Source organism: Malus domestica, chromosome 07 (assembly GCF_042453785.1).
Source record: "Malus domestica chromosome 07, GDT2T_hap1".
Classification (NCBI taxonomy): Eukaryota; Viridiplantae; Streptophyta; class Magnoliopsida; order Rosales; family Rosaceae; genus Malus; species Malus domestica.
The window spans coordinates 23489130-23514228 of NC_091667.1; the positions used below are offsets into that span (position 1 = coordinate 23489130).

At 39.7% G+C, this 25099-nt stretch overlaps 2 protein-coding genes, 1 non-coding gene and 1 pseudogene across 3 annotated transcripts; 2 read left to right on the forward strand and 2 right to left on the reverse strand.

Annotated features, from left to right (window-relative positions):
• Positions 1 to 3749: 3749 nt before the first annotated feature.
• On the forward strand, positions 3750 to 14036 carry LOC103439435 (uncharacterized). The gene is made up of 19 exons (XM_008377999.4): positions 3750 to 5529; positions 5619 to 5930; positions 6057 to 6296; positions 6422 to 6548; positions 6620 to 6777; positions 6932 to 7565; positions 8878 to 8942; positions 9027 to 9128; positions 9229 to 9371; positions 9624 to 9679; positions 9971 to 10620; positions 10706 to 10896; positions 11026 to 11317; positions 11522 to 11797; positions 11909 to 12018; positions 12436 to 12769; positions 12923 to 13327; positions 13439 to 13685; positions 13773 to 14036. The coding sequence occupies exons 1-19, from the start codon at positions 4102 to 4104 to the stop codon at positions 13796 to 13798; spliced, it is 5796 nt and encodes a 1931-aa protein (XP_008376221.3). The 5' UTR covers positions 3750 to 4101; the 3' UTR covers positions 13799 to 14036.
• A 10-nt stretch (positions 14037 to 14046) lies between these two features.
• On the reverse strand, positions 14047 to 16366 carry LOC139197558 (mediator of RNA polymerase II transcription subunit 4-like; annotated as a pseudogene).
• A 64-nt stretch (positions 16367 to 16430) lies between these two features.
• On the reverse strand, positions 16431 to 16503 carry TRNAC-GCA (transfer RNA cysteine (anticodon GCA)). The gene has a single exon. It is a non-coding gene; the product is annotated as a tRNA-Cys (tRNA).
• A 4317-nt stretch (positions 16504 to 20820) lies between these two features.
• LOC103439433 (pyruvate dehydrogenase E1 component subunit alpha-3, chloroplastic) lies at positions 20821 to 23547 on the forward strand. Its single transcript, XM_008377997.4, has 3 exons — positions 20821 to 21418; positions 21943 to 22723; positions 23100 to 23547. The coding sequence occupies exons 1-3, from the start codon at positions 21179 to 21181 to the stop codon at positions 23375 to 23377; spliced, it is 1299 nt and encodes a 432-aa protein (XP_008376219.3). The 5' UTR covers positions 20821 to 21178; the 3' UTR covers positions 23378 to 23547.
• The last annotated feature ends 1552 nt before the right edge of the window (positions 23548 to 25099 follow it).

A 25099-nucleotide genomic window follows, 5' to 3' on the forward strand; every position in this document is an offset into this window, starting at 1 on the left:
GAAACACACAAGACAAACATAACATATGTGAAGCATGTACAAAACACATGTGAAGGACATACAAAACACATGATAGAGATGAAGCACATACATAACACATGTGAAACACATGACACACGCGAAAAACATACCAACATACATACAAAACACATGAAACACAAACCTAAACACATGAAACTGAAACCTTCAATCATTCTCTATACAAACACAGGTTGAATATCAAACCATCACACAACATTCAAACCTTCAATAATCCTCTATATTCACTAATCTTCCAACTTTCAAAGTTTTTTTGTTTCCTAAAAATCATCAATATCTCATTAATGGGTGATAGAAGAAGGCATAGCTTGGCAATGCAGATGGCATAATACCAAGCAAGCCGTGCAACTGCCGATGCAGAAATGAACGCAAAAGAAGCCGAATTTACAAACTCGCTTATTTAATATCAGCACCATGCCAAATCTAGCCATCATGGTTCTGTCATGGAGCGTTCATTTGTGCAACGTGATAGAGAAGAATGTCATGATTGAATGATGAAAGATTATTTCATTGAAAGTTCGAGATATTATTCTCATGATTTTCGGAGGCGGTTTCGGATGAGGAGAGAGCTTTTTGAAAGCATCTTGAACACAGTTGTCTATCATGACCACTACTTTGCAAGGAAGATAGATTTCGTAGGCCAACAAAGCCTATCACCTCATCAGAAGCTCATATTTGCATTTCGGATGCTAGCTAATGGGTGCTCTGCAAACTCAACTAACGAGTATTGCCGACTTGTGGAGAGTATTTCTATTGAGAACCTGAAGCGTTTTTGTAAGGCAATTGAAGCCATCTATGGAGCCACATACCTCTGCAAGCCAAATCGTGAAGACTTGAAGCGGCTTCTATGCAAGGCAGACAAAAGAGGCTTCCCTGGCATGATAGGAAGTCTCGATTGTATGCATTGGGAGTGGAAGAATTGTCCTACTACTTGAGCTGGCCAATTCAAGGGCTATCACAATAAGCCAACCATCGTGCTAGAGGATGTGGCGTCTTACGACACATGGATCTGTCATGCATTATTCGGTGCACCTAGATCAAACAACGATATCAACGTTCTTTGGTCTTCTCCTCTGTTCGATGATGTTGTCAAAATTATTCTCATCCCAATAATGCAAAGAAGAAATTATTTTCGCAGAGACAAGAATCTTACATGAAGGGTGTGGAGAAAGCGTTCAAGATCTTACAAGCTCGATGGGCCATTGTTAGAAGGCCTGCACGACTTTGGCATATCGAATACCTCCATTCAATCATGATAACGTGCATAATTTTGCACAACATGATTGTGGAAGATGAATATGTCAAAATTGAGGAAGATTCTGACGAAGAGGTGGATAATGACCAACCAACATATGCAAGAGTTTTGACAAGAGATGTTGAATATCTCGCTATAACCACATACAAGACCCGACATGATAGGGTCACACTCAATGAGCATATGAGACGTTTAAATAGAATTCAAGCTCCTCAAGGTCATGACACACTCCGTAAGGATTTGGTTGAGCATATATGGCGCCGAAAAGGAGAACGTAGATGATGGATAATCTTAAGTGTAATAATGTGTTATGTTATGTAATAATTTTGCATGTACTATGTTGGTATTTTCTAGTAATAAATTGAATTGTCTTCTTGTGACAAGTCTTTTCATTAGTACATTGTCAAAATTATTGAAGGCATCTATAGCACAATAATTAATGGGTGCTTTACAGACTCAACTGACAATAAGTACAATAATTATTGAAGGCATCTAGACTAATGAAACAATAATTAATAAGTCATAAACTTAATACAAATGACATTTAATAAACCACATAAACTTAATACAAAGGACAATTAATAAACCACATAAAGTAAAAAAAAAACGATAATTAATAAACTACATAAACTTAATACAATCCAAAATTCATAAACTACATAAACTTAATAATGATATCCACCATCTTGATTTGGTGATGGACTTGGTGGTGGATTTGGGATATAACCTCGAGATAAATTATCATCTTGAAATATACTCCTTCTGGCATCCCCCTGCAAAATTTCCCTTTCCTTACCACATGACCACTTCTTCCTCTCTGAAGTGTATTTGTTGAGGTCCTCCACCATCATATTTATGAACCTCTCTTGCTCCCTATCCCCTAGCTGCATCATAGCCACACGTATTCGGACTGCTTCGTCCTCCCGAGAGCTACGACTTTTGGTCAATCTTGCAAATTCGGTAGCAATTTGTTCACTAATGGTATCTTGGGACTTCCTTTTTCTCTTTGCTTCCTTTTGCTTATCTCTTCCCGGGGGCCTTGTAAAGAAGAAGTTGGGGTCATTTGTTCGACACCTTCATTGACACCTTCATTCACACCTTCATTGACATCATTTAGGACGGGGCTTCACTATGAAATAATCTTCCCCATTGTTGGTCCGCATCGATTCCCCACGTTCCAAGCATGATGCAACTTAAAAGATTGATTTTTTGGTGTAGTTCTTGTCTTGTAAATTGTCATTGTGTTGTCACCCTATGCATCAAATACGTAAAAACAATTAGTTGAAAAATACTATTATGTGCATGACAAATAAAATATCAACAAAAAAAGTCACAATTTATGAGAAGCTCCTTCCATTAGGAATGTCAACTGTGGCTCTCTCCAAGCTTTCCTTCCACAAAGTGCATGCTTTGTTGATAACCTTCCACCGATCATAAACACCACCACCTTCCCTTCGGCCGGCGTTGGAGTTTTCATGGAACTTATCAGTGATTTTACCCCACAAAACCTTTTTATTTTGATTCATGCCGACGACACCATCTTCGCTAATGGAAATCCATGCCAAACATAAGGCAATATCTTCCTCAAAGGTCCAATTATGACCTTTAACATGCTCTTTTGCCATCTTCAAAATTTTGGAAATGAGAAGAAATGTAGAAAGAAAAATTGGAAGAATTGTAGGAGAAAAGTGAGTATTGTGTGGACATTTGAACAAATACATAGGTATTTATAGAGTTTTTTGATGAATTTTGAGTTAAATAATTTTTTTAATTATTTTAGCCTTTGGATTTAAATTTGGGACGTTAGATCTTTTTTTACCATTAGATTTGATTATATTTGATCTAAATCGTTGGATTCAATTAATATATAAATATAAAACAAAAAAAAATATTTGAACGTGGACCATTGGATTAACCAACGACTCATTTAAAACCAGCCGTTGGATTGAAAAAGTAGCCGTTGGGCTACCGACATGGCCTGACAGCCGGGGGACATGCCCACGTGGGTGGGTCCCACTGGGCGAGTTGGTTTGGCGTCTGGGCTTCACAGCCCGTGGTTCACTAACACCAGCTGGGGCCCACAATGATTTCTGGCCTAAAAACGGGTAGGTATATGGTCATCTGTTGAGTTTTAGGTTTTGTTTAGCACTTGGGTTGAGTTGGGTTGAGTTTTTTTTTGGGGGGGGGGGGGGAATTTAGGTTTTAGCTCAAGGTTGGAGGAAGCCTAATTTTGGCCTAAATTTGTTTTTTTGTTTAGATTTCAGGTTTTAGGTCCAAATTAAAACTTGGATTGGAATTGATCGGAGGAAAATAAAAGAGGAATTGTAGATTTTAAACCTTAAGATGGAGCCTAAGTACATCAAAATATTACAAAGTAGACAAAAATAATTTAAAATTTAAATCTTATTCATTCATCATACGTAACACTGGTAACATGGTGATATTTTAGAATTTTCACATTTTGTAATCCTGCCAAAACATTAAAAAAAAAAAAAAAAAAAAAAAACGACCACAGGTCCCAAAGCAACTCCTGTGGTTATTGTCAATTCTAGCTGGCTTTAAGCCAACCCAAGACAATAACTGCGCATCGCTACCGAAGTGACGCGTGCCGGCAACCGCAAGGCAGCTGCCGCGCCTTTTCGCAATCAGACGACAGACCGTTTTACTCACTTCCCAATTTCATTAGAACAAACGACATGACGTGGGAAGGAAACAAACTCCCAGAGACTTACCAGTCATGACAAAGAAGAAGATGACCAATACGACGTCGCAGTAGCAGCAGCAGCGGCGTCTTGGGCTGCACCAGCATGACCAAGAAGCTCACTCGCTTCGAACCGCAACTCGCCATGGAACTCGACCTTGACTCGTTCCTCAATTCGCACCTCTCCCTCTCCGACGAAGACGACGACGACGACCTTAGCTCCGTCCCCCACCGCACGATTGACGAAATTCTCAACGACACCGATTCGTCCGCCTCATCGTCCCCGCCCTCCTCCACTATCTACCGCCTCAATTCCGATCCCAAACCACCGGAACCTCCCAACGACGCCGTATCGGTCCCCGTCGTTAAGTCCGAGGATGAAAGGGTGGTCCGGCCGAGGTCCAATCTGTACAGTCGGGTCAAGTCCGGGGATTTGTCGGAGGATCCGGCCGGGAGGGTTCCGAAGCCGTCTCCATGGTTGCTCGGAGGCATGAGAACGAATGCGAAGCCCGGGGCGGCCCTGGCTGCGGCTGCGGCGGCCTCAAGGTCGATGCCAACGCCGCACGCCGCGGCAATCAAGTCGAGGAGGAGCGCCGTGAGCGGAGTTATCCAGAAGGTTCTTGAAGGTTCAGAACTGGATGAAAAATCCGAGGTGAGTTCCAATTCTACTGGTGATACGACTGCAATTCGTTCGGCAGTGCTTAGGACAAATTCAAATGAATTACAAGTGGATTTTGGGGGTGAATTGTTGAGAGAAGGCGGGGTTTTGGAGAGCGAAAGCAAGTTAGAGCAGACTTTTCGAGTTGATCGATCTCAAGTTGATGAGGCGAGTGCTGGTAATGCTGTGGAAGAAGAGAAGAATGTAAGTAGTTTTGATGAGAATTTGACAAATTTAGACGCAAATGATGTTAAAGATACGGAATTTAGTAAGAATGTTGAGGTCGTAGAGGAATATAAACAAGATATTCAAGACTTAGATGATAACAGTCCTTGTTCGAAAGAGAGTGATAGCGAGGATAATGATGGTGGCGGTGGTGGCAAGGATGATGGTGATGATGGTGGTGGTAAGGAGTCCGAGGATAACAAAGGCGATATTGGTAACGATAGCGATATTGGTGATGACGATGAATTGGGAAGTTCAATCACTCAACTCGTGGAGGAGAGAATTGGGGAATTAGAGAGCAGGAGGATTAGTAAAAAATCTGAAAAGAAGTTGCGCAAGCCACTTGAAATCGCTGAAGAGCTAGAGAAGAAGCAAGCTTCTAATGCTTTGCATTGGGAAGAGGGTGCCGCTGCTCAACCCATGAGGCTTGAGGGTGTTCGGAGAGGCTCCACCACATTAGGATACTTCAATGTTGATGCTAACAATCCCATTACTCGGACCCTTTCATCTCCGGCGTTAAGGCGTGATCATGGCTCACCGCAAGTCTTGGCGGTTCACAATAATTACATTGCAATAGGAATGGGAAGAGGGTCTATTCTTGTTATTCCTAGCAAGTACTCTGCTCATACTGCTGACAGCATGGATGCAAAGGTTAGCTTTCATTCCTTTACTTACTTTTAACTTCCAATGATATAGATATAGGGAATTCATGTTAACAAACTATGCTATATACGTACCAGATGCTAATTCTTGGGTTGCAAGGAGAACGGTCTTATGCTGCTGTAACTTCTATGTGCTTCAATCAGCAAGGGGACTTGCTCTTAGCTGGTTATGCTGATGGTCACATTACAGTTTGGGACGTGCAGAGGGCATCGGCTGCCAAAATAATTACCGGAGAACATACAGCTCCAGTTGTACATACGTTGTTTTTGGGGCAGGATTCTCAGGTTACACGTCAATTTAAGGCAGTTACCGGTGATAGTAAGGGTCTGGTATTATTACATTCTTCCTCAGTGGTTCCCCTTCTTAATAGGTTCTCGATTAAAACACAGGTAAAAAAATTTCATTGTTGGCATTATGTTTAAAAATGCTTGCTTTGCGGTTGATGTGTGAATCTGTGATCTTTTACAATGTAATTCTATCAAACTTGATGATCTTGTGCATGTTGATTGGAACAGTGCCTTCTTGATGGACAAAATACAGGCACAGTGCTGTCAGCTTCACCACTCCTGTTTGATGAATTCTGTGGAGGGGCTTCACTGTCTTCTCAGGGAAGTGGGGCGGTTTCAGGCAGCAGTATTGGTGGTATGATGGGGGGTGTGGTTGGTGGAGATGCAGGTTGGAAACTCTTCAATGAGGGATCTTCTTTGGTCGAAGAAGGTGTGGTCGTGTTTGTCACCCATCACACTGTTCTGGTGGTATGAAGCCCTCAGATGATAGCGTGAATTCCATGTACCTTTTGGTTTGGGATTTGATGATTACCTATTTATAAAAAGTTTATTTTTTTTTTCAGTGTGCTAAATGCCATGCGTCTTTGTTGTAGGTAAGACTAACTCCCACTTTGGAAGTGTATGCACGACTTTCCAAACCAGATGGGGTTCGGGAGGGTTCTATGCCTTGTACTGCTTGGAAATGTACAATACAATCACACAGTTCACCTGCTAGTAGCGGTAAGGATTGACTTTCTTTGTTAAGTTTCCTGTTGATGGTTTCCTAAGATGAGGTTCTTCATTTTTGGTAGAAAATATGCCTGCTGAAGCAGTTGAAAGAGTTTCGTTACTTGCACTTGCTTGGGATCGAAAAGTTCTGGTGGCAAAGTTGGTCAAATCAGAGCTGAAAGTATATGGGAAATGGTCTCTTGAAAGTGCAGCCATAGGTGTGGCTTGGCTAGATGATCAGGTATGCACCTGTTTATTTGTTTTCTGTCGTGCTGAATTTATGTTTATTCTTTTAACCAAAGAAATTTATGTTATTCTGCCTATGAAGAGTTCTGTACATGGTTCAAGTTTACATCACTTAAGAATGAGCTTAATTTGAAGTTTTGTGGCTTCAGATGCTGGTGGTTCTCACGGTGACCGGACAACTTTGTTTGTTTGCGAAGGATGGAACTGTGATTCACCAAACAAGTTTTTCTGTTGATGGTTTTGGAGGCGATGATCTCATTGCTTATCATACTCACTTCATTAATATATTTGGAAATCCTGAAAAAGCTTATCACAATTGTGTAGCTGTAAGAGGAGCTTCAGTATATGTACTCGGACCGATGCATCTTATTGTTTCCCGACTTCTCCCATGGAAAGAACGAATTCAGGTTTTACGGGGAGCAGGTGATTGGATGGGTGCCTTGAACATGGCAATGACAATTTATGATGGTCAAGCTCATGGTGTTGTTGACCTTCCTAGAACTCTGGTTGCTGTACAGGAGACCATAATGTCCTACCTGGTTGAGTTGCTATTGTCATATGTAGAGGAAGTATTTTCATATATCTCAGTAGCGTTCTGCAACCAAATTGGAAAAAGGGATCAAGCTGATGACGTAAACAGCAAAAGCAGTTCTATGCACTCTGAAATAAAAGAGCAATACACCCGTGTTGGTGGAGTTGCAGTTGAATTCTGTGTCCATATCAAAAGGACTGACATACTTTTTGATGAAATATTCTCCAAGTTCGTAGCTGTTCAACAGAGAGGTATTCTCATTTCAGTTTTTTTTTTGCATTTATGGTTTTTTGTAAACTTCATCAACTTTAAGCTGAAGTTTGGATATCTGGATTACATTTTACTCTATTGAAATGAAACAAAAAGGGAAACATCCTTTGGTTTTCATATGCTTATATAGAGGGAAAGTCCATTTTACCATCCATGCACGGTTGAGTTAGAATGGCTTTTTGTAATGTCCAACTGTGTCACATCAACGAGACAAAATACACTTGCCATCTCATATTATCTTACCGTAAAGTGTCATGCTCAATCTGGAGTGAATAACATATTTTCTTCTTTTGAAAGGGGATTAAGTGAACAGTTGATGTCCTGTATTATGGGATTGAAATATTTCTTATTTTAAAATAAATATTGAAAGTACTCAGAACCATACTTTCCAACTTTCATCATGATGTGACAGTGACTGGATTAGTACTTTGACATATGATAGAACATGGCAATTAAGTTCTAAGTATGGTGTATCTTTTTTTAGCTTGTCTCGGCTGCAGTTTTGCAGCCTTTGCTCTAAGTATGTGCATTGTTCAATAGCTTGTAGCTACATGTGTTGTGATTTACGGCACAAAATTAGGATAATGCAGAAATTAGGTTTGTGTTACCTATTTTGTTTTGGTGTCCTATTTGGGCTTTAATTTGACTTTTTTGGTTGGATTCCTTGCTTGGTGGAGAAATTTTCCTAATTACCTATTTGATTAGGTTTTAGATTTACTTCCAATTAGGATTAGGATTCTCATTGTAACCTAAGACCTATGCATTATAAATAGGACCTTAGGGTTAGTTTATTTTGTGTGCTGTCACCATTAGTTTAGAGAGTTTTTCTCTTTTGTTATGGGTGGAGGTCACCCTTTGGAGTCATGACCATGTGACAATTTCATGGCTCATTCGTTTTGTGATTTGGTGAGAGTCAATTTGTGGGTTTGAGGGTTACAGACCAATTTGGGAGAATCTTCTCTGTTTGTTCAAGTTCTCTACTCATTTGGTTTAGGGTTTGTAATTTGTGGGATTTGGGTTATGAGAGTTGAACACTCTTTTGTAATCTCCGTTTGTTTGGTGAAATTCCTCGCTGTGCTTCACCTGTGGATGTAGGCTTTACGCCGAACCACGTTAATATCTTGTGTTCTTATTTTGAGATTGTTTGTTTCTTCAATTTCGTGTACGACGTTGATATTTGGTATTTTGTTAGAATTTGCTTCTATTTGCGCATAAAAGTACAACAACATGCATATATCATTTTCCTCCATCATTGCATGTTACCAATCAAATGTTCTTTATAAATGTTGTTAGACACATTTTTGGAGCTGTTGGAGCCTTATATATTGAAGGACATGCTTGGTTCTCTTCCACCTGAGGTAATGCATACTGTTCAAGTATTTTGGCTGTATTGGCAGGTATGTTATACATAATAATGTTATTTCATTTGCCCTTTTCCTAAGATTATGCAAGCACTGGTAGAGCACTACAGCCGCACAGGGTGGTTACAGCGCGTTGAACAATGTGTCCTTCACATGGATATTTCGTCCTTGGATTTCAATCAGGTCTGTGCCTCTCAGATTGTTGCTTATAATTTTTCATGTTGCTGTATTTGTCTGTCATATTTTTCACCTGGACATGCAGATAATTTGTTATGTATTGTAGGTTGTTAGGTTATGCAGGGAGCACGGGCTGTATAGTGCTCTGGTGTATCTCTTCAATAAAGGATTGGATGATTTCAGGTCACCCTTAGAGGAGCTGTTGGTGGTCTTGCGAAATAGTCAAAGAGAAGGTGCTACTGCCCTTGGGTATGTTTATCTTGATAATGAGTCCTTTGTGTGTTCTAGTTGAGTTTAAATGGTCAATATGTAGTTTATCGTGCTCCTTTAGTTGCTTCTCCTTTCATTTTGTGCTGTCTTTACCCTTTATTATTATTATCTTACTGAAAGCATATAATCAGTTGTATAGCATTTTTTTCATGTTACTTTATGGTTGTATGTTGTTAGTTTTTGTTTGAGCCTTTCAAGTGGTCTTATTGTTTTTTTTTTTCTTGTTTACAGTTACAGGATGCTGGTTTATTTAAAGTACTGCTTTTCAGGCCTTGCTTTTCCACCAGGTACGGACTTACACTTATTGGAGTTGTTCAATTGGAATATCACAGGAGTATATCCCTCTGTGTGATAATCGTATCTGTAACTAGAAATGGATTTGTAATCTTGAAATAATAAGTAATTCATCGAAAAAGAGAGAGTAATCTTACCGAATAAGTATGAAGCAATCAAAGGAAAACTAGCATTATTTTGTACTTGAATACATGTTTGACTCACTTGTATAGCTTCATTTATTGCTGCATTTCACATGAACTAATCTGATCAACAAAGTTTGCACTTATTATCTGTGGTTGCAGGACAGGGAACAATTCCCCCCTCACGCTTGCCATCTCTGAGAACAGAACTTCTGCAATTTTTGTTGGAGGGTTCTGATGCCCCTAATTCAAGATCAGTCTCAAGTGTAATGCCAGGAGGAGAATATATTAACCTGTATCTTCTGTTAGAGCTAGATACTGAAGCTACTTTGGACGTTCTGAGATGTGCTTTCGTGGAAGATGAAATCTCAAAATCTGACCTTTCTTCTCATGATTCAGATATGCAGGATGGGAACAATTTAATGGCTCAAAATAAAAATTCAATGGTTCAGAACACAGTAGATACTCTTATTCGCATTATTAGTAAGGACAGTTCTCAAACAGATGGATCTCCTAGCAATGATGACACTGGATCAGTAGTAGTGTGGCCTTCAAAGAAAGACATAGATCATCTATTTGAGTTTATTGCATACTATGTTGCATGTGGAAGAGCCACTGTCTCGAAAAGTGTATTGTCTCAGATTTTGGAGTATTTGACCTCAGATAATAACTTTCCACCATGTGTTTCCAGAGATAGCATAACTTCAAAAAGAAGAGAAAAGCAGGTTCTGGGACTTCTTGAGGTAGTGCCTGAGACCGATTGGGATTCATCTTATGTGTTACAGCTATGCGAGAAAGCGCAATTTTACCAGGTATATTTACCAATACCATACGATGTTGTCTCATAATTCATTCAGTTTAAGATTGCTCACTACAAGGTCTCTTGGCTACATTTAGGTTTGTGGCCTAATTCATACTAGCAGACATCAGTATCTTGCTGCTCTGGATTGCTACATGAAAGATGTAGAAGAACCCATTCATGCCTTCTCCTTTATCAACAAAACATTATTACAGCTGACTGACAAGGAATGCGCTGCTTTTCGATCAGAAATTATTTCTCGAATTCCAGAGCTTTTTTACTTAAACAGGTTATCTCTTAGTTATCTTGAATCTTTTCTTTGTCACATGTTAAGTCATTTGTAGATTGTCTTCTCCAGTGAAAGCTTCCTTATTGATTATTCACCTCAAAAAAAAAAAAAAAAATTTATCCAATGCAGAGAGGGCACATTCTTCTTGGTTATCGATCATTTTACTATTGAAGAAGGTTCTCATATCCTCTCTAAACTTCGTTCCCATCCAAAAAGTCTGTTCCTTTACTTAAAAACAGTGATTGAGGTCCACTTATCCGGCACGCTCGACTTCTCAAGTTTAAGAAAAGATGATCTTGTGAGGGTTAAGGATCAATCGAAAGCAGTTGAGGCGTATCTGGAAAGGATCTCCGATTTCCCAAAGCTTTTGCGTAGTAATCCTGTTAATGTGACTGATGATATGATTGAACTTTATCTGGAGGTGAGCATTTTTAATAATTAGGTGTTCAGTTGAATTTCTTCCTTCTATGATAATGTTCTTATTAGGTCAGTATATTCATTTTGACCAAATTTTAAATACGGGGCTTGAAAGAGTTGAGTGATTGTGTTTCTTTGCCACCTGGTTTCTGTACCATAAAGCTTGTCTTAGTTGTTGCCCTCTTAATGTTTCATTTTCACTTTTCAGCTGTTATGTCAGTACGAGCGCAATTCAGTTCTCAAATTCTTAGAGACATTCGATAGCTATCGCGTGGAACACTGTTTGCGCCTGTGCCAGAAATATGGGATAACAGATGCTGCTTCTTTCTTGTTGGAAAGGGTTGGTGATGTCGGCAGTGCTCTTTTACTAACACTTTCCACCCTCAGTGACAAATTTATGAAGCTTGATACTGCTGTGGCAAGTCTGGCATCAAGTAATTCTGCTCGTACTGAGCATTTCAGCAATGCTTTAAAATTGGAAGAGGTCCGTACATATCATATTTATTTTACCCATAGCATTTGAGTAGATTTTTGTTTGTATGTTACTACAGATTCACTGGACTGTTATTTATTATTTGTAATTTATCTCTTACAGGTGAACGACATTAACAGCATTTTGCATGCCTGTATTGGGCTGTGCCAAAGGAACACCCATCGCTTAAATCCTGATGAATCAGAGGCGCTCTGGTTTAGATTACTTGACTCGTAAGTCCAAAGCCAATTTTTTCTTACCGAGTTTTCCACGAGCATCTGGCTATTACAGTCCTAGGTTTCAGCCTTTTGTCTTCCCAGGATTCCTTGTTGGTCTAGCGGTCAGGTCCTTGGTTTGCTCCCAAGTGGTCTGGGGTTCAACTCTCTCCCATGCTACTCACCTAGCAAATGCTAGAGTTTCTCGCTCCCCAATGTTGTGGGGTCAGACGGGGTATAGTGATTAGTTGGGTCAAAGACATACACTAGTTTTAAAAGAAAAATAATAATAATAATACTAGAGTGATTCTTGTTCCATTGTCCCTTAAATGAGCTGCCATGCTCTTCATTATTTGTGAAGAAATTTTGTTGTATTCTAAAAGTACAAGTTCATGGATTTGCTGAAGACTAATCATCCTCCAAATTTCAATACAGGTTTTGTGAGCCTTTAACAGATTCATTTGATGCTGGAACGGTATCTAAAGGAGAAGATGTTAAAACGACGGTGGCCAAGTCGTTGGACTCAGAAGAGGATGAGATGGCTTTTATAATCAAGTGGAGAATCTCAAAGCTCCATAAAGGCTTTCATATCTTAAGAAAACTGTTCTCTCGGTTCATCAAGGAGATTGTTGAGGGCATGATAGGATATGTTCGCCTTCCGACTATCATGTCCAAACTCCTCTCTGATAATGGCAACCAAGAATTTGGTGATTTTAAATTCACAATTTTGGGGATGCTTAGCACATATGGCTTCGAAAGAAGAATTCTGGTATACCATCTCTTTATCTCTTTTATGCTAGTCATGTTGCATGATGTATTCTCATTTAACTTGTTTAAGGGAATCGTGTTGTTAAAACGTCCAATATACTTCTTCCTCTTTGTTCTCTGCAATTGCGTTGAAATTGTTTACTCTGGTATGTAGGATACTGCCAAGTCCCTGATAGAAGATGATACATTCTACACTATGAGCATACTCAAGAAAGGGGCCTCCCATGGGTATGCCCCTCGGAGTCAAATATGTTGTTTATGTGATTGTCTTCTTGACAAGAACTCTTCTAGCTACATTCGCATTTTCAATTGCGGTCATGCAACGCATCTTCAATGTGAAGCTTTAGAGAATGGCGCATCAAGTAGTAGCTCATCCTCTGGATGCCCTGTTTGTATGCCTAAGAAGAAGTCTCAGAGGTCTAGAAGCAAATCGGTCCTTCCAGAGAAGAGTTTGGTGAAGGAGTTTTTGTCAAGAACCCAACAAACACACGGAACAACTTCCCACCCACACGAAAGCAGTGCATCAGAGAATACGTACGGGCTTCAGCAAATATCACGGGTATGGCAATATCTTATTATTGTTGTCCTTGTAGTGATTGTTTTATCATTGTTGTTATGATCACCGTTCTTACATTGCAAACTAATGAAAAACTGAACCGGGATGCTACAGTTTGATATCTTGACCAATTTGCAAAGAGACCGAGGATTAGTCGAGATTGAAAACATGCCTCAACTAAGGCTCGCACCTCCGGCTGTATATCATGAGAAGGTTCAGAAAGGAACTGTTCTTTCACCGGCGGAAAGCAGCACTGATCTTTCGAGAGTAGGGCAACAAAGTAAAACCAAGCAACTCAGGGACCTAAAAGTAAGGGGGTCGTCTCTCCGGTTACCCTTAAAATCAAACATATTTGGTAATGGTACGTACGTCGTTAGCCTTATGTAAGAGTTGTTAAATTTGTGAATGTGTCCAATTCTAACTTGTAACGCGTCGATACACTTTGCAGGCAAGGAGAAGACCAGCAAGCGATGACGTTATTGTCATGTACACAACTAACAACAATACTAGAGTTGGAAATTCTGCATATGTTGTAGAGTAGAGTTTTTTTACCCCCGACCCGACCTTTTTTTTTCTCGTGTTATTCTTTCCGTGTCAATTTTGTGTCTGTATTTGTATTTGAAACCGTCGTAAACTTGTAATTACTCAATTTGTAAAGTGGTATAAATTTTGCATATTTTTTTTTTTTTATAAAGGTTGCTAACATTTTGTAGCAAACAAGGTTACTAATATTCTGATTCGTGTTCTCTGTAAGTAAACATGCTCTGACAAAGTACATCACTTGTGCTCTAAGTAATTATTCATGTTGCAATCTGCTTCACGCGACTAACAAGTTTGCTATTTGAGTTTTAAAGCTTAAACACCAAAAATTAGCAACTTGAAACAAATTTGCTATCCAAGCGGCTTCATGCGACAGTAAAGGATTCCCGTAAAACTCCAGCGTCGCAGTAGTAGCTCGCTGTTACTCATCGTCGTCAGAGCTTCCATCTGCAGCGCTATAATCACTATCGTCGTCTGGATCCAGAATATCCAGCTCAACATGCTGGACCTGTATCGTTGCTGGTGGTTTATGTACTGCTGGATGAGCATTAGGCCGTAATTGTTGGTCCTCGACCCTAGGAACGGGAAGAGGCACAGGGTCCCCAGGCTTCCATCCGGGCGGGGGCACAGGAAATTCGGTTGGCAATTCCACAGGCATCCCCGGCTTCCAACCTGATGGGACTGTGATGTTGGGAGGAAGCAGACCTTGGAGTGCACCCAGGTTGGGAAGTTGATTTGTTGGTTCAGGAGGCGTGGGCTCCAACATTGCCTGCATCGTTTCCTCCTTCCCCTCGACTGTTTTAGCAAGTCCACATCAAGATTTGCAAAAGCATACAGCTGAGAAGCGCGCATTTGCTCGTCCTGTGGGGCAGGTGGGAGTACCCCACGAAGAGGAGCTTGTCCAGCCCCAAATTCTGGAGGTGCAAAGGTTGTGTAGCTTATCCGGTGGGCATACGACAGTATATTTGACAAATTCAATTGAGATGAAACCGTAGTGGTGCACAAAGAATCATCATCTGCACCATCTTCATGTTTTGTTCGTTTGGGGGGGGGGGGTAAAATCAGAGTAATCATCAACAAGATTATCAAGGACCTGCTCAACATCCCTGAGTTTCTTGTAAAAGGACAGAAGTGCAGCATCCTTGGACTTCACTTCGCATGCAATTTTCAGCTTAGCATCCTGAAGATGAAGAATTTCTTGGAGTTCAGCCTCAAAGAGTTGGGTTTGCAGGGCAGTGAATTGGGAGAGCATCTCTTTGGTGGAGGAAGGAGAAGATTCAAGCGCAGTTGGGGGAAGTGACTGAGTTTGGGAAGAAAAGTCGGGAAGGACCCCCGAAATGCGTTGAGCCAGAGTGACCGATTGGGAGAGACTTGGAAGAGTTTAGAGGCAAGGGAGGCCATTTGGACGAGAAGGGATTGGGCTCTAGGGAGCGGCGGGAGGAGGGAGACAAGGGTTGGGGAGAGATTGGGTTGCGGCAGTGAAGGGACTTTTGGAGGCGTAGGGTTCGGAAGAGAGGGCGAAGTGGGGTTTGCTAGGGCTAGCCTAGCTGGGGATTGAACAATTTGGGGTTGCAGCATTTTGTGATTCACTTGTTTCTTCAAATATCCTACCAACAAGAAATTGAAGAAATTAAATATTTGACGACAAAAAACAGCAATACCACATAAGCTAAACGGGTAAGGCTCGTAGCAGAGCTAGAACTAATCAAAAGAAAACCGACTCTCCCAATGTTGATTTGCTAATGCTACGGGGCTTCCCTTTCCCTTGTTTTCAGCTCTGCATAAGCAGCAAAATCCAAGAGTTCAAATACTTGAAAACTGACTCTCACCAACAGATTCGAAAACAAGAATAGTGAGCTAGCAGCTTAGGCGTGGAGGAGCACCAATGTTGATTTGCTGATAAGCAGCAAAATCCAAGAGTTCAAATACTTGAAAAATGCAGGCCAATTCAAGTGCTTGGAACAATAATCTTTCCGGATATTTCTCCAATGAATTTGGGTTGCTAATATCAAATTCTGGACAAAAATTAACAATGACGCTTGGAAAAGCAGCAAATTAGAGCAAAAATATAAACTTGAAACCAAAACTCCCTGATAACAATGTAGAATTGAATGCATCGATTAACCTGCCAATCTAAAATTAACCCAACTCAAAAACACTGGAAAGATTAAAGGATGCCACGATCAAATTAAATTCTAAATTGGGGAAACTTTTCTTGATAAACCCTAAAAATGAAAACCATTCAAGGCAGAATTCAGACAAAATTAAAGCTAACCCACGATTTTCATCATAAATCAAACAAAATTGAGAGAAAGATAAAGAGCTCAATCGGCTAAGGACGAAGAATCAACGAATCAGAGAGAGAGGGGGAGAGAAGCAAACCTCGCCTGGTTTAGTGAGAGAGTGACAGGGTGGCTGAAATCGGAACTGGAGCGAATGCTTTCGCAGTTGCAACGAGAAGAAGAGGACCCACATATGGCTTTGCGGGTGCTCCGAATCCGGGTATGGGCTTGGAGCGGATTTTAAGGGCCCAGCTTTATATTGACGTGAAAAAAAAAGAGGGAAAAGGGCCCCAACCGGGTTCGAACCGGTGACCTCTTGATCTGCAGTCAAATGCTCTACCACTGAGCTATGGACCCATTGTTGTTTGTTTGCAGTGTAAATATAATTATAAAATATGAATATTTGAAATTAGAAAATGGATTTTGCTTTTGTAGATCTCTTCCAATGACACGTTGGAAGTCATCCTTGTCCACATGGTCATAAGATTTGGATGACGACATACTATATTCTTTTTTAATTGTTTTGGTTTCAATTCAACTAATAAACTCGGAAACAATTTGACAACACAAAATAATGTAGTCTTATTAAAGAAAATAATTAAATAATTGCTTGTATAGTGATATTCTTATTCACTTATACAATGAGTTTGATTCATATGACGTATTACAGCAGTGACTGAAAGTGATTGTGCTTATTTGCCTTGGTGCACCTTCAATTTTTATCGCTTCTCTTCTTCCTAACAACTAATTGTTTTGTATAAAATATACTAACATATGTTACACACTTTGATTGTGGAAATATTTTTATTTTTGTTTTAAAATGGGAAGGAGAAAGGGAGAAAAAAGGAACATCAAATTGGATAGAGAAGTTTTCCTTTTTATTTTGGCCAAATTGGATAAATGATCCATGTGGTCATAAGGTATTCGGAAGATAACCAATGTGGTAAAAAAAACTCGGATTTAAACCCTTGTGGTGTACTCCGTTAGCAAATTTAATCTAAAACTGATCTTTCTATTAACTATATGTTAATATTGGTAAAATTGTACTTTGACATGTGCACCTTCTTCTTCTTGCATCTCCCCTACGCAACCCCTAAACTCACTTCGCGCAAGAGAAAAAGGAGAGACCATGTTCAAGAAAAAGAAGATACGATGAGACCTCACCTTTTATTCACAATGAAAAACCCAAAAATAATTTACGATTAATAACAGATATGTCGCCTAATTGCAACATAACAAATCAATTAAAAAATATTACAAAGGGGAACTAATAGAAAATGAAGGAAAATTAACAAGTAATCAAAGAGTAAAGCAGAGAGAGATAGATGGGGTTGAAGGTAGAAAGCATTACTTTCTTTTCTTCCTCCATGCCTTCTTCTTGCCTCCAATAGCACGGTGCTTGTGCATCGAGTCACGTGAGATACCTGCATATTATCACATATACAAAACCAATGACACACATACACATAGATAGAGAGAGAGAGAGAGAGAGAGAGAGAGAGAGAGAGAGAGAGAAAGAGAGGGGGGGAGGGGTTTGAGTGGTACCCATGGTTCCCGAGCAAGAGAGAACTTCGGCGAGACCTCCTCCTCCTCCTCCTCCTCCGCACTTCACGCAATAAAAGGGAGAGACACGGTGGCCGCCATGGTTGCGGTGGTAGCTCTGTGGAAAACTGAAAATGGTCTCTCCTTTTTCTCTTTCACAAAGTGAGTTTGTGAAGGAAAAAATTTGTCCTAGCCAAGAACATATAAGAATATTTGAACACATATGCAAACTATTAACACATTAAAATAGGCATGCATTCAAAAACAATTCTAAAACCCATGACTTTCAAAGCCTAGTGAATGGTGAACCATAAGACTCTTTAACAACATTAAAGAGAAGGTAAGATTTTAGAGATTCATTACCCTTGAAGCTCATCCTTGTTTACACAAGGGATTCACCCAAGTGGAGGGCCTTCAAGTCACCTCCTAGCTCCTTGGATCTTCCTTGGGTGATTTCCTTCCTTTTGATGCTCCTTTGCTCCTTGAGGATGTGAGGAAATGATCTCCAAAACACCAAAGGTTTGGTGTCTCTAAGTCTCCACACCAAGGATGAGGTGTGAAGATGAAATGGATGACTTAGAGAAGAAAAAGATTGCTAGCTCTTTCTTCCCTATGTGGCCGGCCTCCTTGTAGAGAAAGAGATAAAATGTTTCACCTCTTTACCTCAAAGAAAACCCTAAATGAGAAATAAAGCTATAAAGTTGATTTTATACTTCATTTCAAGTGAGTGGCAAACTTGTAATTAATCCAAGTTTGCAATCATCACCCTTATGGCCGGCCTTACTTAAATGATTGGGCTTATTGCCCATTTTGTTTTAGTTGTCATACAACTTGAACATAATGGGCCTTGTGGACCAAAACACTTTTGGGCCCCGAAACCCAAAACCAACTTAAAAGCCCAATACGAACCTTTCGTTAAATTAATTAACTAATTAATTAATCTTGACCATTTTTCAATTAAACCATTTAATTGCATATCCATTTCATTTATATTTCTTCACTTTCATCCTTACTCGGTGTACGATCCATTAGGTTCCAATTAGCGAGGCAGTGGGCGATTGTTACTCTTAACGATCGATTATGAATTGAAACTACATTTCAATTCTCCCTTTGATTAAGATTAGTGTTTGTTAATCTTCAGGGCTTCCACAAACCATGAGTGACACCTAGCAGCATGTCATGGTTACCCAAGCTAAGTAAAATTTGTTGGAGAACCTATCCAGTTACAACTACAACGCAATACGGCCATTCTCTAATACAATACTCTTAATCACATTGTTTGAATGATAGTTTGTTTCATGTCTACTATCCAATGTGATACTTCTCTATATGATTCAATTGAATATGATTTGGAACAAATTTCCTAAGTCATATTCATATGCTTTGGCCAAAGACTCTCGAATCATATCTTAGAGTATTCTCCTTCCACCATGGAAGGTTAGAGATCCCTTGTTGTGCATTCATATGCCTACATGACTAGATAGCTAACAATGCCGTGGACACTCTCAATGGAATGTCTTTGACATGATCAAAGATCAAGGACCTAACCATTAGACATCTATGATGCCTCAGGTCAAAGGACTACTTTGCATATTGCAACTTACGAGTTCTTACATGACATGTATGTTCGAACTCTATTTTGATCGTTGTTCAGTGTACTCGATTACTCTTTCGAGCACCTATGTGTTTGTCTTAGTGTCAAACACTAAATGACTTGAGACTAGTCATACTCGCGCTTGAGTTGACATAACACATACTAACCTTAGCGGATTGTCAATGCCCAATTGGCAATCCTATGGCTAGGAACGTTTTAGGAATGAACATAAGAGAAATGTCTCGTTAATCTAACTTACTTAAATCACTTCTCTCTTAGATCAAATACATTCCTTGGATTCCCTTATTGCTTAAACACATGATACAATAAATAGTGATTAACAATAAGCTTTGCCCTTCATTAAACATTTAATAGTTTAATACATTAAGTATTCCAAAAGCTATTACATCAAATGAGTGGCTTTGTGGGCATACTTCCAACAGTTTGAGGGTTGCGTAGGGGAGATGCAGGAAGAAGAAGGTGCACACGTCAAAGTACAATTTTACCTATGTATTAACATATAGTTAACGGAAAAATCACTTTTGGACTAAATTTGCTAACGGAGTACATCACATGGGTTTAAATCTGAGTTTTTTTTAGTGCAAGGCCTATCTTCCGAATACCTTATGACCACAAGGATCATTTATCCGATTTGACCTTTTATTTTTTATGTTTGAGATTAGAGGATGCTAGGATACCTTTAGGTGAGGCTTTAAAAGAAAGAGTTATTTTAATATGTAATTTGAATATAACCAGATTGATAATATTTTATTTTAAAAATATATATATACAAAGTAATAAATATTAAATATTAAAATTTAGTAAAATAAAAAAGTAGTCAAAAGAAAATTGTATTCTATCTTTAATAATATATCACACAAATTGGCATTCCACCTAGCATGTAATGCATGCATAATAGTTGGTCTTTTAAGTTCTTGGAATAATAAACATTGACCTCTTTTGATACGCACGAATAGGTTGATTTATAAATGTTCATTATATTTAAGATAATGTGAATGACTTTTTATTTGGAGAAAATTAAAAAGGAATTAAATAGAAAGGAAACGTTTTTCATTTTGAGCCCCCTTAGACTGAATAAGTTTCTTGAATGAGTAATTATCATCGATCTTCATGTTATACAAATATATACTTAAGAAAATGTAGATGTGTTAATATTTTATCCTTTTTATCTTACATAATTTTAATCATACTACGTGCATTGCCCGACAAAACTCAAAAATGCTCAAGCATTGCTTGGGGGTCTTCTTGAGGAGTCAAGCATTGCTCAAGAGGGAGTCTCTATAGAGAAAATGATTAATCCCCAATCTTCCCTTTAACATACACAAAGAAACTCTATGTACATTTGATAAGTTGTCATCACACTTATGAGTAGAGCACAATCTAGTATCGAAATCATTTCAAATACACATCATTCATATCCTGTAAATTGAATTGGAAACCTTCCAACTTATATCTTAAGTGATTAAGAACATTTATCTCTGCATCAGAGAATGTAGATTTGATTTCTCCTCCCTTATTATTTATATGATAATAAATAAACACACACGAGACGTTTTTCCACTATATTAAAATTGAGTGTCGCTAAACCAAACCAAAACCAAAACAAGTAAATTGAAGAACACCGACTAGAAGTAGTAATAGTTGGTTAAGTTGTTGGTTGGCTTCCCCACTTCTTTATTTCCGGCGGTTATTTCCAAGCCTCCTTCCTTTGTTTCCTCCGTCCCTTCTTCACCTCTGATACTTTCTCTCCCTCAATCCCCCATTCCATCTCCCCCCATCCTTTCTCTCTCCGCCTCCCTCTCTCTCTCTCTCTCTCTCTCTCTCAAATTTTCTCACTTGCCAAACAGACGGAGGCAGTGGAAACAGGGAGCAGCCATGTCCTTCACCTCCGCCACCAATTTGGCCCAGCCCCTCCAGCTCAATTCTGCCGCCGCCAGCCCCAGATCCAATGACAAGCCCTCCCTCCTGCTCCCCCCCAAGGCATCCTCTTTTCTCGGATCTACCCGCAAGTTCCGACCCGCTTCCCTCTCTCATTCCAGTGCTCACCGCCGATCCGCCGTCGTTGCCGTCTCCGAAGCTGTTAAGGAGAAGAAGGTCCAGGCTTCCTGCAATCTGGTAATGCTTTTGTTCTGGATTTCATTGCTTGATTGGGTTTTCTGGGTTTGCTTTGTTTTTCTCATGCATGGTAATCCAACTGAAGGATTAGAGAAATGGATTTTCAATTATATCAATCTTGGGTTTTTTAGTGCTGGGTAGCTGAGCTTTACGATCGAATTTACTCAAATCAATCGTAATTTAAGTTGTTTGATCCAAAAATTGAAAACCCAGAACAGATCAATCCAAAGCTTATAGCTTTCAGTTTTGTTTCTGGATGGATTGAATCCAATTTGACTTGTCTAGTATGTTTCAAGTTCATGCAACTTCATCGAATCGATGCAATTAAGTTTAAAGAGATGTAGAAGAACACATCTGAGCTTTGTTTTTCGAAAATTTTCATTTTCTTATGAGATGATTCCCGTCTAAGACTATATGGTTTTTGAATTTTTGAACACATCTGAGCTTTGTTTTTCGAAAATTTTCATTTTCTTATGAGATGATTCCCATCTAAGACTATGGTTTTTGAATTTTTGTGCATTTAGCTAATAACAAAAGAGGAAGGATTGGAGCTGTATGAAGACATGGTATTGGGTCGCTCTTTCGAGGACATGTGTGCTCAGATGTATTACAGAGGCAAAATGTTCGGGTTCGTTCACCTTTACAATGGCCAAGAAGCCGTGTCAACTGGGTTTATCAAGCTTACAAAGAAGGAGGATTCTGTGGTGAGCACATACCGTGATCACGTGCACTCGTTGAGTAAGGGTGTCCCTGCTCGTGAGGTGATGAGTGAGCTCTTTGGAAAGGCTACTGGTTGTTGCCGAGGCCAAGGTGGTTCTATGCACATGTTTTCGAAAGAGTACAATGTGCTTGGTGGGTTCGCATTTATTGGTGAAGGTATACCAGTGGCAACAGGTGCAGCATTCTCCTCTAAGTACAGGAGGGAAGTGATGAAACAGGCAGACTGTGATCACGTGACTTTGGCATTTTTTGGAGATGGAACTGCTAATAACGGCCAGTTCTTTGAGTGTTTGAACATGGCAGCGTTGTGGAAATTGCCGATTATTTTCGTTGTGGAGAACAATTTGTGGGCCATTGGAATGTCGCATTTGAGGGCTACTTCTGATCCCGAAATTTGGAAGAAGGGGCCTGCATTTGTTATGCCAGGTGTTCATGTGGATGGTATGGATGTGTTGAAGGTGAGGGAGGTGGCAAAGGAGGCGATTGGAAGGGCCAGGAGAGGAGAAGGGCCAACTTTGGTAGAATGTGAAACATACAGGTTCAGAGGACACTCATTGGCAGATCCTGATGAGCTTCGTGACCCTGGTGAGTGTTTGAATTATGTCTTTCCTCTTTTAGATGTGTACTTGTATTCAACATGTTGGGATTTAACTTTTGATTATAAAATCCTGATTCGTATATGTTTTATTCGATCATGGACTTGAACCGCTATATGCACTAGGAAGTCGATGGTTTCTTCTGCGATTGGTTTTTTGCCTTTTCATATCTAATATCCTGGTATAGTTTACTTGTTGGATTATGGACTTAAACCACTAGTATGAACTAGATGGTTCTGTGTCTGTCATTGTTGAGGCATATATGGAGTTTCTTATTTCTTAGCATATCTAACGAGCTTATAAAATTAGTTATTGACGGAGTTTATAGCTGTGTATTAACCGCTATGTTATGTTCCATTTGGCAGCTGAGAAGGCACACTACGCTGCCAGAGATCCCATCACTGCCCTCAAGGAATACTTACTTGAGAACAATTTGGCGACTGAACAAGACTTGAAGGCCATCCATAAGAAGATCGATGAGTTGGTTGAGGATGCCGTTGAGTTTGCAGATGAGAGCCCCCTTCCACCTCGCAGCCAGCTGCTCGAGAACGTGTTTGCCGATCCCAAGGGTTTTGGAATCGGGCCTGATGGCAGTTACAGATGCGAGGATCCTAAATTCACTCAGGGCACTGCTCATGTCTAATCTCTGCCGGTTGGAGCCTCAAGCAATCGACTTATACAATCAACTATTAAGAAGATTGTATCAGCTTTATGTCCTGCTAAATCTTTTCAATTTTGGTTATCTTTTTAAAATTTCATTGGTTTTGGATTGGCAAGCAAAACCCTATAGTGATGTTGGTTCGCTGTTTCCAATTTTATTACATCTACAAAAAAGGTCGTACCCAGTGCACAAGGCTCCCGCTTTACGCAGGGTCACATTTACAAAATTTTGCATTCGTTGGATCCGACTTGTTTCGTGTCTTAACTCGACCCATTTCGCGTTTTAACGAGTTAACTGGAGCTCATGCATTGCTTACACTCCCAAAATACAGAGCCTAGTACTCGACGGTTCCTTTTTTCTTATTTTTTTTTGGTACAGAGGAGGGCAAAGCCCAGCAAGCAAAACAAAAAAGCCAGGCAACAACAGCCTTAGGAAGGGCCGGATCCTTTTCTTGGGGATTCGGAGGATCCAGTAATCATGTTCATTCATCGTATATCGTGTGGTCAGAAATTATTTTAAATTTAAAATTTAAAATTAAATATAAATAGTACTTAACAAAAACTGACCGTACGATGTACGATGAACGAACACGATTACGGGATCTCCTGGATCCTTAGGAAAGGGATTCGGCGAGGATCCTTTTCCCTTAGAAGGGCTGTGACAGTGGTAGGAGGAGAAGCAAAAACATGTAGACCAAGAGATAACCTATGATCCAAGTCAGCCATGTGATCACTTGAGACATGCTTTTCTCTATAGATATAGTGACTTCGCATCTTCAATTTCTTTCAATAGCTTCTTTGCAGTTAATAATGAGATTGTAGAGCGGGTGCGAAACCAAAATAGGTTGTTGGATCAAAATAACAACAGTACAAGAATTACATCCCTACAACCCTCATCCCAAGCTATAGAAAGACCTATGAAAACACTCCAAAGCTTAGCTTCCATGATGATTCATTTGCCCAAATTATTTTCAGCCTACAAAACCTGAAAATACAATCCATTGATTCCTCTACATTAGAGCGGATTGGACAACAAGGGTCCTCTTCTAGCTCTCTACACACGTTAGCGAAGACTTTCCATGACCAATAGTCCAGAGGAAAGTCACCAATTTGGGTGGGAGCTTAAGATTCCAAATGAAATTCCATTTCCAGGGAATGATATCATCATCGCCAAAGAGAAAGAGATACAGTTTTCACAGAAAATGTTCCAGATTTGGTGAGGCTCCAAATTAATTTATCTTCCCTATTATTTGCAATACCAATATGTAAACTGAAAATTTGTTCCACAATATTTGGAGGAAGGCAAGAGTACAACAAATCCATATTCCAACCAAAATCAATAAGGAAGTCTTCAACAATCCATTCAAGCACGTCATCTGAAAAGGGGATGGTAGCAAACTCTTCAAGCACACCACACTCAAGCCATTTGTCTTTCCAAAGATTAATATGGCTTCCAGATCCGACTCTCCATCACTATAGAAACTGGGAGGCGAGTAGATTGCATTGAGTATATCAAAAGGGCTTGAGGCGACTGAATGGAGATAAACAAGCCTACCTGCCATAGGGAAGAGAGATTTTTCAATGTGACGGGAACATGGAGTGATACATCACATGTCACTATACAAATTGTATGATATGTGTGCTAAAAAATTAATAGCTTAAAAAAATAAAATGTCCCACCACTTATAGAAAAACACGTGATGTA

What these genes read in the sequence shown, in the direction of transcription:
- LOC103439435 (XM_008377999.4), top strand. Translation starts at nt 4,102, where the DNA reads ATGACCAAGAAGCTCACTCGCTTCGAACCGCAACTCGCCATGGAACTC. An exon ending in CGTAGCTGTTCAACAGAGAG is followed by an intron (nt 7,566 to 8,877) that starts GTATTCTCATTT and finishes AAATGTTGTTAG; the next exon opens with ACACATTTTTGGAGCTGTTG. An exon ending in CGTCCTTGGATTTCAATCAG is followed by an intron (nt 9,129 to 9,228) that starts GTCTGTGCCTCT and finishes TATGTATTGTAG; the next exon opens with GTTGTTAGGTTATGCAGGGA.
- LOC103439433 (XM_008377997.4), top strand. Translation starts at nt 21,179, where the DNA reads ATGTCCTTCACCTCCGCCACCAATTTGGCCCAGCCCCTCCAGCTCAAT. An exon ending in TCCAGGCTTCCTGCAATCTG is followed by an intron (nt 21,419 to 21,942) that starts GTAATGCTTTTG and finishes TTGTGCATTTAG; the next exon opens with CTAATAACAAAAGAGGAAGG. An exon ending in TGATGAGCTTCGTGACCCTG is followed by an intron (nt 22,724 to 23,099) that starts GTGAGTGTTTGA and finishes TCCATTTGGCAG; the next exon opens with CTGAGAAGGCACACTACGCT.